The 19,500-nt window shown below is 39.7% G+C and overlaps 1 protein-coding gene across 1 annotated transcript in view; it reads right to left on the reverse strand.

Moving 5' to 3' along the window:
* Positions 1-243: 243 nt before the first annotated feature.
* The window catches only part of LOC103044661 (ADAMTS-like protein 1), a 208,531-nt gene continuing 189,274 nt past the window's right edge, over positions 244-19,500 (reverse strand). Inside the window, exons 8-14 of the mRNA XM_022678288.2 lie at positions 19,297-19,454; positions 11,476-11,587; positions 11,234-11,372; positions 9,305-9,355; positions 4,661-4,865; positions 1,392-1,539; positions 244-332 (exon numbers count right to left, since the gene is read on the reverse strand). Coding sequence (XP_022534009.2) covers positions 244-332; positions 1,392-1,539; positions 4,661-4,865; positions 9,305-9,355; positions 11,234-11,372; positions 11,476-11,587; positions 19,297-19,454 — 902 coding nt within the window. The remainder of the gene's footprint in view (positions 333-1,391; positions 1,540-4,660; positions 4,866-9,304; positions 9,356-11,233; positions 11,373-11,475; positions 11,588-19,296; positions 19,455-19,500) is intronic.

Genomic DNA, 19,500 nt, shown 5'->3' on the forward strand with positions numbered 1-19,500 from the left:
TGTGAGATCAGATTTTCCGTCTGAAGCTCGGAGAGCATTCGTGAGATTTTTCTTCCTTTAAATCTGCGCTGAGGAAATAGCAGAGACCTCTTTAGCTGATGTCAGACTCTTTTAAGGGATTTCTGAAGTCATAAGCAGCCTTACTCTCCCTGGAGTCAGTGAGAAACCACAGAGCCAACTACTACTGCAGGACCCAAACACCTCCAGACACACAGTTTATTGTTGTTATAGAGCTAAAAGAACTTACGTCGGCTCCTCAGACACAGCTGTGTCTTCTTCCAGCTCTATGGCTTGTTTGTACCAAGGAGGCTTTGCTTCCACAGGGAGCTTCTCTGTAAAAAAAAAAAAATAATAACAGTAATACAACTGTATCTGGTAGGGTGAACCATGATTACAACTTATTTATATCACTTATATTACTATATTACATGATTACACTTGTAAAAGAAAAGTCTATCCAGTATACTTTTTAAAAGTATACTTAACATGAAAAATTTAATACTTTTTTAAATACATACTATATTGGAACAACAATGTCCACTGTCTATTGTTTTGGAGATACACTGCATAGACACCACAGTTATGTCTTTGTCAACAGATCATCTTAAGGAACTACCTAAAATATCTACCCCTTGACAGATGCCACTGTAGATAAAAAAAATCTGTGTATTTCACTTTACCTGTTAATGTTATGGCTGATATACAGTAAAAATAAGAAACAACTTTAAATGATGAGTTTCTTTGAAAACCTCTGGAATATAATCAACAGGAAGATGGATGATCACAAGCCATCAAACCAAACTGAACTGCTTGAATTTTTGCACCAGAAGTAAAGGCATAAAGTTATCCAAAAGCAGTGTGTAAGACTGGTGGAGGAGAACATGCCAAGATGCATGAAAACCAGGGTTATTGCACCAAATATTGATTTCTGAACTCTTAAAACTTTATGAATATGAATTTGATTTCTTTGCATTATTTGAGGTCTGAAAGCTCTGCAGCTTTTTTGTCATTTCAGCCATTTCTCATTTTCTGCAAATAATTGTTTGACAATATTTTTATTTGGTATTTGAGAGGAATGTTGTCCGTAGTTTATAGAATTAAACAACAGTGTTCATTTTACTCAAACATATGCCTATAAATTACAAAATCAGGGCAATTGATTCAGAAATCTTTTGCTGACCTATTAAGAAGGTAAACTTATCAGATAATTAAGTTTAAAAAATTGATTATAATCATATCATAATCTTGACATTTTTACAGTTGATTCACAATGAGACTTGGGAAACAATGGGAGGAGCTAAATAATCTGGGTATACTTCAGCAGTCAGCAAATAGCATCACACAAGAGCAGCTGCTTAAGTACCAGTATATCAGTATATATAAGCTCCTACCTATGGGTTTATAACAGGGAACAGGAACCAGGCACTCTTCCTTTATGTGCGGCTTTGTGGTGGGATTGCATCCTCCAGCATGCAGGCCTCTGTGGTCGATGCATAACACCACTCTGTAGCGCAGGCCCTGTCCACAAGTCACTGTGCACTAGAGAGAACACACTATCATTACAAATATACTGCAGATATACCAGCAAAATAACCAAACAGAACAAAGCTCCATCAATAAACACGACACATAATTACCACCAACACAGTAAAACATAATAACCACTTTAAAATGACTATTTACTCCAAATTACCTCTGTAGATGCACAGCCTGGGTGCACAGTGCTAGTTTTTAGACTGCCCTGCCTTTATAGAGGCTTCCTAGAACTGTGGCAACTGTTTTGGTTGGATTAAGCTCACATCCATTGTTTGTGGTGAAGGGAGGTCGGTTGGTTTAAAGTCAGTTTTGTGGAGCATTAAGTATGTGTTATTAAGTAATCATCCAAAAAATGTGTTTCAAGTTTCAAATTTAGGATGTAGGCCTTCAGTTGTAACTCAGAATGTACAGAAGAGGTATGATTACAATTTAACCTAAATTAACTTAAATTAAAAGCTGATGACAGTGGCTGCATATAAAGAATAGGGCTGTAAATATAACTATTTTGATTTTTTAAAAATAAAAAATGCTCAATCGCTCAATTACCAAAAAAAATGTAGCTTAAACAAAATAAAATAAAAATACAAATATTAACGTTCTTGATTACATACAATATAAATAAATCTTTCATTTTACAGTGCAAAACAGCAATACAATATTACTAAACAATACTAAACAAACATTTTTGTTGACCCGCAATTTTAGATTTCAGTTGAACAATATTTAGTGTTACTTCTGTGCTTGTATTAAAGACTTTTATTTTAAAATGATGCTTGTATTAACGCTTCTATTACATGTTAAAAATGTAATAGTACACTCAGCCCATGTCTAAATATGTCTCCATCACCCTACAATAATATAACTCTGCTTTCCATTTACACACTACAGTGATGTTACTGTAGATGTGTGAGACCACTTAAAATTGATGAGTTTCTTTCATTTGACCAAATTGAAAACCTCTGGAATATAATTAAGAGGACGATGGATGATCACAAGCCAACAAACCAAGCTGATCTGCTTGAATCTTACAGCATTTGTATTTGGAATTTTGGACAAATGTTATCTGTAGATTATAGAATAAAAGAACAATTTTACTCAAACATCAGAGAAACTGAAACTGGTCTCTTCATTTTTTCCAGAGCTGTATATGAACTATAGCAGTTCTAATGAAACACTCTGAAAGCTGCTAAGTCTGTATGTTTTCACTGCAGCTCTGTTTTGAGAGTTTGCAGCAGCAGCTTTTTTCCACATTGTTATGGTTTGGTAACAGTTTGATGATCAATCCATAATCAATCAATAAATTTCAAACTAATTTGGTCATCAAATTTAGCCAACTTAGTTGATTAGTTATTAGAACTCAAAAAGCTTTAAAATGCATGAATCTATAGTTCGTTTTGGGGCTTTTTTTTAAGTGGTTTAAAATATCACCAAGTTAAAAAATCCTTTTCCATTACTACATAGAACCCTTTTCCCTGAGAGTATATTAGAGTTTTGCATCATATACGGTATAAAGCACGGAGTGACGTAACCACAGAGCGAATACATACCGATCCGCAAAATTGACTCAGAAGGGCCTGATTCTTTTTTGACAACGTCTCTCTCTGGAAGCATTTGCTCTGAGCTCCACGTCAAAAAGAAAAAGGAAGAAGACAAAAAAAAGCTCTGGCTGCTGCGTACAAAGAGCTTTTTCAGTTTGTTCTGCCAATACAAGCATTTAACCGAGGTTTAGAGCGAGGAATGCTCAAGGTAAACAAAGTCCCAGGATTTCACATTTTTCAAAAGGCCACAAATCTGGGTTCTTTGGTTCTTGATTCTGCTTTTCAAGGAGAAAATTAATTTCCTTTTAAGATTCAGTCACACGAGCCACAACAGTTTGCACACTGTTTAGATTGTTTAGAGAGAATGTAAGAAAGTGCATGTTATGTTGCAATTTTTTTTATATGAGAACTGTGAGAAACTGATTCTAAACATGTTCAGTTCAGCTTTTTTTTTTTTTGGGGTGTTTAGCACAGCTCTGTGTTTGTGCACGCTTGTAACTGAAGCTTTATGTGTTTTTTGGAAGTCGCGGTGTTATCTCCAGGGACGAGAACTCTATCCTGCTACTGATAATAAAACAGGAGTGTAAAGTTTAGTGTCTATTTGTTTTAGTGGACGCTTCGAGCTCGTGATGCCGGGAATGCCACTCGCGGCGAGGTGAGCTGTTGGAGGAGCCGTGCGGTGCGACTCATTCCAGAAGATTAATCGCCGTGTTTTTTTCACCTCCTTCGGCTAATTAACACGTCGTTAGTGCTGGAGAGCTGTGCTGGATCAGAGATAACAGAGATTAATGAGCTACTCGCTGATGCGTGATTACGGGTTAAGTGCTAACAGCGCAGCGCAGAAAAGACGGGGCACGAGACATTTCTGCTGCAGAGATGTGAGCATGAGTTCTGAGATGTTTTTTTTTTTTTTTTTCTCCGTGACCATGAGGCCCAGGGCAATTATGAGTATTTAACAGGGAATACTACAAAGCCCAGGGGTGAGCAATTAAGCTCTAGGTACACACAGACTCTAAATTAGGACGACTTTTTCTGCTGAAGACAGAAAGCTACAGCTTGGGGTTGTGCCAGTATCATAAAACAGCTCCTTGGAGATACGTGGAGAGCTTGGAGAACTTCTCACGTTACGGAGAAAGAATGCACAAGACACAGTACCTCGGGGTCGGACTCCTTTCCGGGTACATTATACATGTTGGCCGTGCATTTGACATGTTGCGAATGGTTCAGGTGCAATTGTGTTAATTGCTTTTAATGGGAGTTCACCACAAGTTCGACCAGGAAAGCTACCATTAAACAGGAGCTTGCCATATAGTTTCTCTCAAATGATATTCCAACAAAAATACACATTCTAAGAGTCGCCCTTGTGAAACTGGGGATAAGCTATAAGCTATATATCTCTTAAGTATAAAAGGACAAAAAAAGGCCTGGCAAATATGAATATAAAGCAAAGTCCAGCCCAAAACAACAAACTCACAAAGTCTCCAGACAAATCACATAGAATTTAACATCCATTTTCAAAATAACTTGGAAAAAACAATTTAAAATAAAGAACAAAAATATATATAAAAAAAATAAATCAGAATTACCGGTGACCACTCCTGTGCGAGCCACGTCGGGCAGTCGAACATGTTACACGGCTGCAGGATGGATGCCTTGGACGTATACAGACATTTCCATTCGTCCGTGGGAGTGATGTTCCCCTGCATGTCTTCTTCCACACAAGAAACCGAGCGGCTCTGGACTCCTCCGCCGCAGGACGTGGAACAGGCCGTCCACGGGCTACTCTCCCACCTGACAGCGTTGATTTAGACCGGTTTGAAAGCATTCTCCATTTAAGGTAGAAAACAATGCTTCTGACATTAGTAATAAACCTACACATGAATCAAAATGCTTCGTCTACAAATGTGGTCTTTTGTAGTTACTGTTCTACAGACTGGACAAAGTGCTGGCAAAAGCCCCATTCAACCTAATGAGAAATTGCAGGACAAGAGCTCAGTTTTCTTGTTGAAAGGCATACTTTACAGCAACTAATTAGGGAGCAAGGGCAACACAAGTCACGAGAAGTCTCTGGAAAAAAATAAGAGACCACTTAATAATGATGAGTCTCTTTTTATTTTACCAAATTGAAAACCTCTGGAATATAATCAAGAGGAAGATGGATGATCAAACACAAGCCATCAAACTAAGCTGAACTGCTTAAGTTTTTGCGCCAGGAGTGGCATTAAGTTATCCAAAAGCAGTGTGTAAGACTGGTGGAGGAGAACATACCAAGAATGAAAACTGTGAATAAAAACCCGGGTTATTCCACCAAATATTAATGAATTCTGAACTCTTAGAGCTTTATAAATATGAACTTGTTTTCTTTGCATTATTTGAGGTCTGAAAGTTCTACATCTGCATCTTTTTTTGTTATTGTAGCCATTGCAATAACAAAATTATGGGTGACACACCAGAGTTCAAAAGAGGACAAATTGTTGGTGCACGTCTTGCTGGCGCATCTGTGAACAAGACAGCAAGTCTTTGTGATGTATCAAGAGCCACGGTATTCAGGGTAATGTCAGCATACCCCCAAGAAGGACCAACCACATCCAACAGGATTAACTGTGGACTCAAGAGGAAGCTGTCTGAAAGGGATGTTCGGGTGCTAACCCATATTGTATCCAAAAAAACATAAAACCACGGCTGCTCAAATCACGGCAGAATTCAAGGTGTAAATCAACTCTCCTGTTTCCACCAGAACTGTCTGTCGGGACAATAAATTATTGTGGTCTTTCAGTTTTATTGTCCACCCCCTGTACCTATAAATAGAAAAAAAATAAAAATGTAATAAAAATTAAAAAATCTGAGAAACTGATTCAGGGGGGGAAACTTAAATTGAGCAATTGAAAGAATTGAATTGAAAGGCTCTCATATCCTGTTGGATACCTCTAGCCTGGATATAAGACGAGATATTGTTGGGCATGGAGGCATACATGTTCCACACGACATCCTGTAGCAGATTTATGCACAGATGTTGCCCATAATTGCTTGATAAAGAAATCGACATAAATCTGATGAGTGATTATATTTCAGTGGATGGGCAAATCTTCGAAACAACCCTCCTGGGCAAAATGTCTTTGAAAGTGCAATCTCTCACCATAAGGTACACTACCCAAAATTAGCCTCTGACAATGTTTTTATAGGGCAGCATCAGAAGTCCTGTTATGCCTTTTTTTGTGGCAAGAGCTAGAGTCTAGTGTCTAATCAGACTGTCAATCATCATTTTATCATAGGATCAAACTGATCACTCAGAATAACTTTGACTTGCAGGCAGTGACTTTTCCCTCTAATGGGAAAAGTGGAGACACACCTGTACTTGTACTGATGAACCATTTATTAATGGCAGCCTGACTGTTACAATCTAACTCCCTGTAGTTACAGATGGACTATTCTTGCTGACCGTCTGATCACATCCTGCACTGATACTCTCAGTCACTTGTGGAACAATTGCTCTTCTGGTTTTACTTACATATCTCACTAATGCACAAGCCTCACGCTCATTTAACGTGTGCTTTCAATCACAATGCCTAAGCCTACTGAGCTCTTAGCTCACTATATCTCAATGCAGATGTGACTTCAGTTACTGTTCCTATTAAAACACGAGCCAGTTGAGCGTACCACTCTTTGTGAGCTCCTGCCATCTATGCCCCGGTGATGAACCCTCTTTTAAAGTCGCTTAAATCTTTTCCTCTAGCCTTCTCGATCCAAAATTGAGGTCAACTGAGACGGTTCAGTTGAAATCAAGTTCAGCAAGGCCTGCTCAGTACTTTCATACAACCAGAAAATCTGAAAACGTTGGAAAAGTATAGAAAATGCCAATAGAAAACAATGTTTATTACATTTACTTTGAATTGTATTTTATTGCACGTGGAACGAACTCAAGATTTTTCATGTTTTGTCAAAATTGTTCATCAAGATTGTTGATAACAACTGTATCCTGCAACATTGTGACTCAAAATGTACATTCTGTACATTCATTCCTGCATTTCAAGCTTGCAACAATTCCAAACAGAGTTGAGACAGAGCAGTAAAGGCCTAAAATGGGGTGAATGATTTCAAACAGGTAAGGTAAACAGATGATTGTAATCATGATTTGGTACAACAGCAGTATCAATGAGTCTTGAGAAGCAGCATCTCTGGGTTCAGAGGTATCTGGGAGGGACCATTACAAATCCAAAGGTAAAATGGACTAGATTATCAAAATCAGGGTCTATTATGTTGTGAAATTGTATCAATGCACTTTTGTGATGCAGCATTAACGCAGTTAACTACATTCTGCAAGACAACATCTTTTCTCGGGATGTTCATACTTTTTCAATAAGACAATCCAAAACCATATGCTGCAACCCTTTTAAAGGCACAGATGTAAAAGGGAGTGTACAGAAGCAGGTCCCGAATAGAAAATTAAAAGAAATGCAGGAATAGATGTATATTCACAAATCAGGTCAAATGTAAAACATAGTATTGTGAGTTTATACTGTCTGCAATGAAAAATGTAAGAAACACTGCTTTATTTATTTGCGTTTCCCGCACTGTTCCAACTTGTCTTTTGATGTAGGGTTGTACATGCCCCAGAGCATGATAACTCCTAAACTTATTTTGAAGAGTTTTTAAGTATACCTGGGTGGAAGTATCTGCACTTGTTATGTTTCTCCACTTACCGGTAATTATTTAGATGTTTCATTGAATTTGTCACATTTTTGCGTAGAGCAAGGGCAAGTAATGATGTCATGACCTTCCTTGCACAAAGTGACTGTGCAAGTGCTGTATGTTACAAAATAACTAAAATGAATTAACTACCAACTTAGCTACATACTAAACTACTTCTTTAATAAACACATGATTTTTCACATACATAGAAAATAAACATCACACTTAATGTGGGAAAAAGTGAGGGTAAAATCTCCATTGGACATCACCATTTTTGAATAGGCTGAATGGGATTTTTGCCAGCAATCTGTAACGCTTGTCCAAACGTGCAACAGTAACTGGGTATGAAGTATGTATAGGCCAGTGGTGGTTGCTGTTTGAGTGTTATAATTAAGCAATAGAGCACGAGAGGGGGTGTGTTATCGTGAATAAAATCATGGCTGAAGGCGAGTGCCATACATCATCACAGCCGTGACGTTATTTGCAATAACACACAACTTTAAGTGTTCTATTGCTTTTATACAACATTTTTTTTAATAAAATGAATAAAGAAAATAAATCAAAGTACCTCAAGAAATTTATAATGAATAAGCTTTAATACAGACTGTACCTTCCGCCAAACAGTAGTTGCACAACAAGTGAACTGTAACAGAACTGTAACTACAAAGTGGTGTATGGTTTATACAGGCTAAACACCACAAACATTAGCTTGAAATCAAAATTAGGAATAAGCGAATAGCAGTGAAATTGAAGGTGGTTAATACATGTGAGAACCATGAAATAACGCTGAAACTCTTTTCTCCTGCTCCGCGGCGTTGTCTGTTTGTGGTGTTGGTTAGCTAGCTGCGCCTGCAGGACTCTGGTTAGGTTAGCGTAGCTTGCTTTAGCTTAGCATTAGCTTAGCTTAGCATAGCCTGGCTGGTTACCGTTCCTGGCTGTCAGACTGTGGTCGAGGTGATTGTTGGATTGACGAGCCAGCACAGTGGGCTATGGGAGAGCATGCCTTGGCTGGGAGCTAGCCTGTGCTAAGCTAATGCTTAATGTGTGTATATGCCGTTACTTGACAACATGTCCTCGGAGTGATACAGAAGTAGTGTGAGAATAACGTGCTGTTATCACCAATATCAGCACAGTCAGAACACTTCTCAACCAATCAGATTGTGAGGTCGGAGCTAACTGTTGTTAAATACACTGTATATTTTTTATCATTCACAAAAAGTCTAAACTTCTTTATCAGTTTATTTCTTAGTGTGTCACACTCTGAAAGGCCCAGGTCCATTTGCTTGCTTAAGGCATCTGTACGGACTACCTCACGAGGACTGAAAGCCTTCACTGTCTCAGCCTGGCTCTGAGCCCGTCCCGTGCTTCACTGGAATAGAATCTGAAACCTCTGGCTCTCAGCTATTGTGGAAGGGAGCTTGAAATGTTACTCGGTGAAGGCAGTCTCAGGTGGACTGGAAAGCTGGACGGGACGTAGCGGTTAGCAGCGGGCCAAGGAAAAAGTGCAGCATAAGGTCTAGAAGTGAGGTTGGGATACATACCGAGGCAGCGGGTGGTACAGGTCATAGGGCATGATTTGCTTGTAGCCATCACTGGGAATTAAACATTAAAAATATGTAAGAATTAGATACTAAGATATATGCTGTATCAAAGCTATGATGACACAGGTTAAATACACTGTATGAATAAACGTATTGTTTCTTCTGAAATCAAGGCTTTTGTTGGAGTATCAGTCTCTCCTGCTGAAGCAGTGCTGTGAGGATATGATTGCATTCAGTGACAAGAACATTAGTGAGGTCAGGAGGTTGCATGAACACCACTGGACCTCATTCATTCCCAACTCCTGAACTCCTGAATCCCAACACTTTATTTGACTTTTCCTCTACAAGGAATAGACAAGCTTTTTATGTGCATTTGCGCATCAGTGTCATCAACCGATGCTATTTTAAATAGCTGAATGCATTCATTTTGATTTAAGACCCAGCTTTAAATAAATTTCAGACAACATCTACCTTTAAGAAAATGCACCTAAAGCCCTAATCCGGACCGGATTAGTTTCTCAGGGGGACATTTGTGAAAAATTAAACATTGAAAATTGAAAAAAAAAACAAAAACAGGAGGACCAGTGAGTTATTAGGCTTTCTCAGTCACATGACAGCATGTTCAGTAGCTCCTCCATTTCCACTCACTGTTGTGTTTATGTGGATCTCCGTGGAAACGTGCGCCCAAAGTGTGATTACGGTTTGTGGAAGTGGACAAATAGCTATTATTAAACGCTAGGTGATAAAACTCAGAGATGTCAGTCAGGACGGGACTAAAATTACCGAAGGACCACAGAGTTCAGCGAAAAGCAGTAGGTAAATAAGCCTGTAATTTTCTCAGAGGACGTCTGAGAAAAAACACATAAATGGCCGATCCGGACGGGAATAAAATCACAGAAGACCCCTCATAAAAGGACCCCCTGAGAAACTAATTCCGTCCTGATAGGGCTTTAGACACTGTTTATTTGTTTCAAACATACTGTATAAACACAAAAGCTCATATGAATATTCATAGATTATAGTGTATCATAAGGGCAAAACCCACAAAATCATATCTAGTTGCGATAACTTTTTTTTTTTTCTGGTTTATGACGAACATTACATGATTTAGCCATGCAGTTTGCACAATGTAGTTAAAAGCTTCCAAAACAAAACCATGTAGATATAATACAGAATTAAGAAAGGCAAAGTTCACACAGCATGTGAAAAAAGCCCAAATCTGATCTTTAACAAATGTAACATAGATGTGTTATCTATAAAACAAACAAAAAAAAAAACTAAATCTGCCATTTCATATGTGCTATTGCAGTCCAATTCATATCCAATAGGCAGCAAAGTGACTAAGTTTGAACAGCAAGATTGTAATTTAAGCAACTTTATGTCAATCTAACTCAACCTTTACAGAGGATAAAGGGGAAAATGGATGACAGCAGTGAGGGAAGTTTTCAGTGGTGGGGCAGTGAGGTAACAGACCTCATAAATATTTGGGATGATATCCCTTCTGTTTAAACAAATTTAGAAGGCACATTTCGCAACCACTCCATGTAAGGAAATGTCTGAATGCAGTCATAAGAGGGTGTGGCTGCAGTGCACCAGGAAAAGAAATCATGGACTCAAACCAAAAAGTGGGCATGGCCAAATAATGCACTCTTTTTACAGTGAGCTCAAACACACAACTTGTGATGAGCCCAGCTGTTAGTCACTGGAACTCCTTGATAGCTCCTGCAATGCTGCCAAAAATGAAACTGAAACTTCACGTGAAGCGTTTTCTGTTTAGTGCATTTTTGTCAGTTCAGGAGCATGAACTGTTGGAGCTGTTGGACAAATGTGGGTTAGGTCCACTTGTACCTGATGTGTGAACGTAGCCATTGTAGCCGTTGATTTCATCTTAAGAAAAGAGAAAAGTGTGTAAATTTAATAATCACCCACCTGGCAGGGCAGGGGTCCATGTTGCACTCCTGCAGTTTGGGTTTGGGTTTGACATTTTCAGGATAATAATGGCAATACTGGTCCACTACCACACGATTACTGCGCAGATCAAAGCACTCGGCTGAGGTCAGCTGATATCCTGGTTCCAATAAAAAGAAGGAAAAAAATGCATCAATGTTTTTAATAGTGTGTTGCATCCATGGTGACTATAGCAAAAATACAGGCTTTTTTTTTTTTTTTACCTCCGCCACAGGTTACAGAACAGGGGAAGAAGTCAGTCTCTCTCCAGCGATGGACAATTGGCTGGTAGAAGATAAACTGTACCACGCTGTCCACACCACTGCCATACTGCACCTGATAAAGTTGATGGAAAAGGATTAAAGCTTTAACTGTAGAAGCATGAAGTGTTACGGAATTAATTTTAGCATTTCATAATTGTAATTCTGATGTAGAAATACTTCACAGCAACACAGAACTCCAGTGTTAAAAGCATTTTAAATAGTTAATTAACCCTTAAAAGATCCAGAATGATGATGTTACTGGCAGATGACTTCAGTCAGTGCACGGGAACAGCCGATGTGTGCCTGTTTTCCACGATGCACAGCCATACTGAATCCATTTAGCTGTGAAGACCTGAATGCCAGTTCTGTGATTTTGTAAACAGAGGATACTGATCAAAGCCTTCTCTTGCCACTCTACCATCAATTAAACTGCTCTGACAGGACCTGTGAGAAACAGCACAACCCTGCTCTGATTCTTAAAGAATTGTGTGTTTCTTAAAACTAGGTTTGACCTTGAAAAAACTAAAAAACTATCCAGGATTGATAGAAAGAATGAAGAAGGTTCGGGTTATAAGTGACTGTGCACAGAATATGAGCAGAACTATAACAGAAACATAACTGGGCAAAGCAGCAAGAAAACAAATTCACATTTCAGAAGTTAAAAACGAACAAAGTTCAAGTTTTGAAGAGTTTGTACTTGACACAAATGCAGTTCTAGGACTGCATTTTAAACAATGCTTGAAAACCCAGCAATATACAGTATCAGAATTAAATGCAGCAATGTTTAAAGCTGATAAGATCAGGGAATAATGGCTACAGTCAATGTTGCTTTAGGCAAAAAGATTTGCAAAAAAACTAGATAACAAAGCATACTTGTATACTTACAGCACTGTATAACATAAAAATGTAGCAGGAATGTCTTGAGTCTCCAATTGAAGATTTTTCGCCATAATGTGACAAAGGTCAGATTTTTCAGGAGGATGTTTACAAGGCAAATCTGCTCTTCTAATCAGATTTGAATCACTTTCATTTGTTTTAGACTGAATATGTATATATTTCTGGGAACATGGCTTGAATGTGAATGGTCAGATCAGATTTCATGTGAATTTTTACGAATCTGTATGAACGTGCTGAGTGCTGAGAGCTGTTGGTGATGAAAGCCAAACTCCTTATAGAAAACTCCATTCACTTTGTGGCCGATTTTGCTATACCCAATACCCAAAATTGATGGTAAATTAACATTTTAATTAATAGTTTGCAGAATATGTGTTGCATAAATTCAAGTAAACATTACAGAGTACAGCAATGTGAACATTGAGCCATGAGCCATTGTTAAACCATGTGGTGAAAAACACACATTAATAAAAAACAATGCAGTGAGACAATGCAACCATCTACATCACAAAACCTACAGTGAGTCATTAATAGAAAACATTTCCAAAAGAAATCACACAAAAGACGTACAGAGCTACTTTATGGTGAGACATTACAGAACTAGTATCATCCTGAGAGCAATTGTGATCAGTCAGAAGAGCGCGCATATCAAGCTATCAGTGCAGGCAGTGAGGGGGATTATGGACGTGATGCCGCTTTGACAGACTAATGCCTCGTGAAGATTGGGTTAGGGCACACAGCCAGCAAGACCACAGCTCAAACACACACACACACACACACACACACTCTCTTTCTTTACGTCACAGCTCTAATGATAGCGGCTACAATGCCCTTACTCTTCTAAAACTGCCTGGCACCGCTTTAACTTTATAGCTAACAGACATCCAGTGAAGACACGGAACACTTGAATCCCATTATCCCTGAAAACAAAACGCAGCTGAACTCACGCTGCCCCTTTCACACTCGTGCAGCATCTCGCACGTTGGTCCACGCCTCGACTTCTCTCGCACCTCTGAGAGCCTAATAAGAGCTGCAGTGTCCACTGCAAATGAAGGGTTACATGTTTCCTCCAGGAGAAACGTGACACTTCAAAGAAGCTTCAGAGATCCAGAGATTTGCTTCTTTCTCTTCACAGCTGAGTTTGGATCCAGGCTCTGGGACGAAGCCTTGCCCAAATAAACCTCGGAGACTCGTCGCATTCCTTGGCGGTGACAAAAGTGTTTCATAGTATGGTAAGATATCGCTCCCCACGCGTCTCGCCGAGCCAGGCGAAAAACACCCACCACCTCCAGGCCCTTCATCTACTAATAAAGCCATCTATTGAAAACATACACTTGCGAAACCTCCTGCTCCAAAACATAAGCTTCCTCTCCGACTCCCTGTTGGTCCCAGACGGATTGTGCGACAACCCGTTTGAGGCTTTTTGGATCCTAATCATTCATCGGGCGAGAAGAATGAAACTCAATCCATCTCAGGGATTTAGAGAGTCGTTTCAATATGAGCCCAGCTCCTCAGAGCCAGGAATTAAACTGCACGCTACATTACAGATGCGTTCGCCTCTTGAGTCAGCAAAGCTCATCTACATACTGAAAATGAGCAGTTATACAGTTTTATCTACACACGATACGGACACATTTATTGGGGTCCCTGCACATTCACTGATCACAACAGTTACAACACAACAAAATCAAGGGTATTAAAAGTTTAGAGAGGTTATCCTGCTTTTGTTGGAGTAACTCTCTCTCTACTGTACAGGGGAAGCTTTCTACAACTGGAGCACTGCTGTGAGGATCTGAAAATGCATTCATTACACTTATATTTACATTTAGTGGACACTCTTTTTCAGAGCAACTTATAAAAGTGCTTTGTTGATTACTTAAAAAAATATCTATAGCTGGACTCTGTACTGTTCTGACTGTTCTGACACCCAGTGGAGGTTCATTCCACCACTTTAGTGCTAGGACAGAGAAGAGCCAAGGAGTCACATGACTAAACTTCGGAAGATTGAAGATGAGTCGTGCTGCTGTCTTGTCCATGACAAGAGCACAAGTAGTGAGGTCAGGATCTCATCACATCCTCATCTCATCCAAAACTTATTACCAGTGATGACATAGTTACTTTGAAAAAGTAATCAGATTACTGATTACCCCTTTATTTTAAAAGTAACTAAGTTACTTTGCCGCTGCGACTCCAAACGTTTCTCTTTAAATTTGACGTTGTGTTTTTGAATCTAGGTAGCACTTAGTTGCAGCACAGAGTGAACAACCAACCTTGAAATACATATGATACACACATATATATATACATACATATACATATATATATATATATATGTATATGTATGTATATATATGTGTATCAGAGACGCTCAAGTCTTTGGGCACGAGTCCGAGTCAAGTCTCTTCTGGCGAAATAAAAGTTAAAGTATTACTCCGTGAAGCAAATAGGCCTGCTCTTTTAAATAATGAAAAATTATTAACAAAATATAATAATAACAGAAAAAAATAACAAAATAAAATTGAAAAATAACCAACTAAACTAAGCCCGAGCCTAAACTCGAGCCTGAACCCGAGCTTAAACCCGAGCATGAACCTGAGCCTAAACCCGAGCCTGAACCTTAGCTTAAACCCAAGCTTGAACCTGAGCTTAAAGCCGAGCCTAAACCCAAGCCTGAACCCGAGATTAAACCCGAGCATGAACCTGAGCCTGAACCGGAGCCTGAACCTGAGCTTAAACCTGAGCCTGAACCTGAGCTTAAACCCGAGCTTAAACCAGATCCTGAACCTGAGCTTAAACCCAAGCCTGAACCTGAGCTTAAACCAGATCCTGAACCCAAGCTTAAACCCAAGCCTGAACCTGAGATCAAACGCGATCCTAAACTCGAGCCTGAACCCGAGCTTAAACCCAAGCCTGAACCTGAGCTTAAACCCAAGCCTGAACTCGAGCTTAAACCCTAGCTTGAACCCAAGCTTAAACCCAAGCCTGAACTCGAGCTTAAACCCTAGCTTGAACCCAAGCTTAAACCCAAGCCTGAACCTGAGTTTAAACCCGAGCCTGAACCTGAGCTTAAACCTGAGCCTGAACCCAAGCTGAACCTGAGATCAAACGCGATCCTAAACTCGAGCCTGAACCCGAGCTTAAACCCAAGCCTGAACCTGAGCTTAAACCCAAGCCTGAACTCAAGCTTAAACCCTAGCTTGAACCCAAGCTTAAACCCTAGCTTGAACCCAAGCTTAGACCCAAGCCTGAACCCGAGCTTAAACCCAAGCCTGAACCTGAGCTTAAAGCCGAGCCTAAATCCAAGCCTGAACCCGAGCTTGAACCTGAGGTTAAACCCGAGCCCGAACATGAAATGCCAGTAAAACCCAAAAGCATGACCCCAAACCTGAACCCGAGCCTGAATACAAGCCTGAACATGTGCCTGAACCCAAGCCTGAACCTGAGCTTAAACCCGAGCCTGAACCCAAGCTTAAATCCAAGCCTGAACCCGAGTTTAAACCCGAGCCTGAACCTGTGCTTAAACCTGAGCCTGAACCCAAGCTTAAACCCAAGCCTGAACCCGAGCTTAAACCCGAGCCTGAACCTGAGCCTAAACCCGAGCCTGAACCTTAGCTTAAACCCAAGCTTGAACCTGAGCTTAAAGCCGAGCCTAAACCCAAGCCTGAACCCGAGCTTAAACCCGAGCTTGAACCTGAGCTTAAACCCAAGCCTAAACTCAAGCTTAAACCCAAGCCTGAACCGGAGCCTGAAACTGAGCTTAAACCTGAGCCTGAACCTAAACTTAAACCCGAGCTTAAACCAGATCCTGAACCCGAGCTTAAACCCAAGCCTGAACCTGAGCTTAAACCAGATCCTGAACCTGAGTTTAAACCAGAGCCTGAACATGAGCATGAACCCAAACCTGAACCCAAGCCTGAACCCGAGCCTGAACCCGAGCCCGAGTCTAAACCTGAGCCTGAACATGAGCCTGAACCCGAGCCCGAGCCTAAACCCGAGCCTGAACATGAGCCTGAACCCGAGCCCGAGCCTAAACCCGAGCCTGAACATGAGCCTGAACCCGAGCGTAACCCGAGCCTGAACATGAGCCTGAACCCGAGCCTAAACCCGAGCCTGAACATAAGCCGCGCAAACTCGAGTCCCCATCTCTGTTCTTCTATTCTACGTATATGTTTGTCTCAGTGTCTCAGTGCCTTATTTTGAATGTCAGGACCCTCAGAATTCTACTAATGAAGAGTGGAGCTATTTTGAGCTTGTTTGTTAATGATGTGAAAATAGCCATTTTGCATCTTTGCATGGGTAACACTATGGCCCAATTACTAGCATTGTAAGCCTATTGGAAGCATTGACTAAAAGCTCTGTATTTCCGAATGCTGGGGGTAAACGGTGGTGGGCTATTTTACACAAGTTTGTACTCTTGTTATGATGATACAACCCAACCCAAGCCCGTTTCACACTGGATTTCTTCTTTAATGTAAAACAATAGCTTAGTTAGACAATACTTTTAACTGGCAAATCTGGCAAAAAAACAGATTACATGAAAGAATAGTTCAAGGCCTGTTTTATGAATATTACGAAACGGGTCACAGCAATTGAACAATTCTCACATTTATTTACAGTGGAATGCTGTCTGCTTTGTTTTAATGAGTTTTTCCACTTTGCTAAGCCTCTCTTTAAACTGTGATATGAATTGGCCATCTTCCTGGTAGCAGATTAGAAAATTAGGCATTTACTACCTCTCAGATTTCTGTCTCCGACCGTTTCTATTTATTGTGCTATTTGGATGTGTTTAAAGAGGATGAAGGTTGTTTTTACTGGCATTTTCCATCTGTGGGCTGCTTTGCTTTGAATGGCTATTTCCATTTAGCGTATGATGGCCAGCACTTTAATCTAGGGAGCGATTGAATGGACTGGGTAAAGAGTAGTGGAGAAATAATTGGTATGTGGCTAATCGCCAGGAGTCTAATTAACGTTTGGAAGGAGTAAGAGGTGAGATGCTATGCGTTCTAGCTGCCCTGCTTTGAGAACAGAGAAAACCACCAGGGGACTCCAGGGTGCTGAGTGCAGTTCACAATTACCCATAGTGTTGTATCCCTACCTCCTCCCTGACACATAGAAAGTGCCCCAGCCTGGCACAGAGACTGTGAGTGTGAGTAGCTGTGTGTGAGTAAGAAAATGAAAAGGGTGTACCCGGGAGATTTCCATATACATTACCACACAGTCCAAGTTCATTTACTTTTCTGAGGCAATGTTGATCCTGGTAGTAAATTTTGAATAGGTTTTGCTGAATGAGTAGAAGCAGTTACACATCTGCTCTATTGTGAAACGCTCTCTCTACCCATATAGAACAAACGAGCAAAGAGCTGTTTATACAGAGTGAGAGTGAGTGATTTAGATACCTCACGATTGTGAAAAAGATTAAGTACGTGCGAGGTTATTCAAAACATCGCCCATAAGCTACTGACACAATACCTGCCTCAGCTTTAAGTACAAAGGCAAGCAGTTCATAGCAATACGTTTAAATTACATATAATATCAGTGCTCTAAAAAAAAAACAAAAAAACAGCAGATTTGGCTGTCTTGACGGTTCACATTCACAAAAAAGTCTGATTTAATTCACTTCAGCCTGGTAATGTGAATGTAGCCTTAGACTCATTTACACAGGCATGACAAAAGTCATGGGATACCAGTATGTAAATTGATAGTAAAAAAACCACACCTGTGTAAGTTTTGAGGTGTCACTTGTGAATTAGGTTGAACGCTCATGGCAGGGTGATATGTTTGACCAAGACCTGATATTGGGTGCCAGATGGAAGGAATTGTATTTTCCTTAACCCTTCAGTTTTACTTGATTCATCCTCTGCTAATAAATTAAGAGTTAATTCAACACTGTATGGAATCATATATTAACTCTATGTAACTCCCATTTAACACAGAGTTAACACATGTTAGCCCATAGGGTAAAACAACTCTCCAACTTGTTAATTATTATTATTATTATTATTATTATTATCTTTTTTTTTTTTTTTGAATTTATTTAGATTTATTTAGATTTTCTGAACTTACATACCGGAGTATCTATAAAACATTATAAAATGTGAGCTATATCACAGAATAACCTACTTCTTTTATCCTATCTAAGCTTTATTTAGAACAAGAGAGGCCATTAAAAACTGACAAAACGCAGTGGTTCGCCCATAACCCAATAACTCTTGGGAGGAGGCCCTTATCCAACATCAAACCCAACACCATGAGAATGAATAATGCTCAGAGAAACCACCACAACTAACTATCACACACACACACACATATAATAATCCCGAAGAAAGAATAAATGTGACTGCAGATCATGCTGAGAGTAAAGCAGTATCAAGAGGCGGAGCCTGTTAGACAGAGCTGAATTTTAAACTCCCAGAGAGTTAAAACAGGTTTACACTGTGATTTTAACACTGTCTGCATTGGTATCCTTGTGCTCGTTGGGCATTGCTGATTAAGATGTTGATTACAGTACAGTGGGATGTAATGATTGAGACCGGCAGTATCTGGCTACAGTTGTCCATGTTAACAGACAAGCATCTTTAAAATTCTCAATACTGGAAATTCTTCATTAAACGTAGGAGGCCCCACACACATATCCAGCAGGTCAGCACAGCATTCTTTAGGGAACACAATACTAGTTTCACGTCCCATGACATTTAGAATGTCAATGTTTTCAAACCATAGGAAAACTGTACGATTGCTCAATCAAAAAAACTGGCAAGCAGCCTTAAATAAAACGATTCCCTCATGCTTAGTGCAATAATGTGATAATTATGTTTAAAATCAGTAAAATTCTAACATTTCCTTATGTTTCTGAGCATATAGCTTAAAAAAAAACTTTGATAGGCTTACTTTAACAGTGAAGTCGGCTTCGAGTGGCCCAGTGATTCTCAGCACCTCCTTGTCTGAGAGCTTCTGGAAGTCAATGGTTGTGTTCTGCAGGACGTATTGCTTCGTCCCTTCCAGATAAAGCTCTTCTTTTAATCCCTGTAGTGTCTTACTCTCCAAATCTGTAAGAAACAAAAACAACATGCTAGTAATGTTTACAGTGCATTC

This window comes from Astyanax mexicanus, chromosome 8, assembly GCF_023375975.1.
Source record: "Astyanax mexicanus isolate ESR-SI-001 chromosome 8, AstMex3_surface, whole genome shotgun sequence".
Taxonomy (NCBI): domain Eukaryota; kingdom Metazoa; phylum Chordata; class Actinopteri; order Characiformes; family Acestrorhamphidae; genus Astyanax; species Astyanax mexicanus.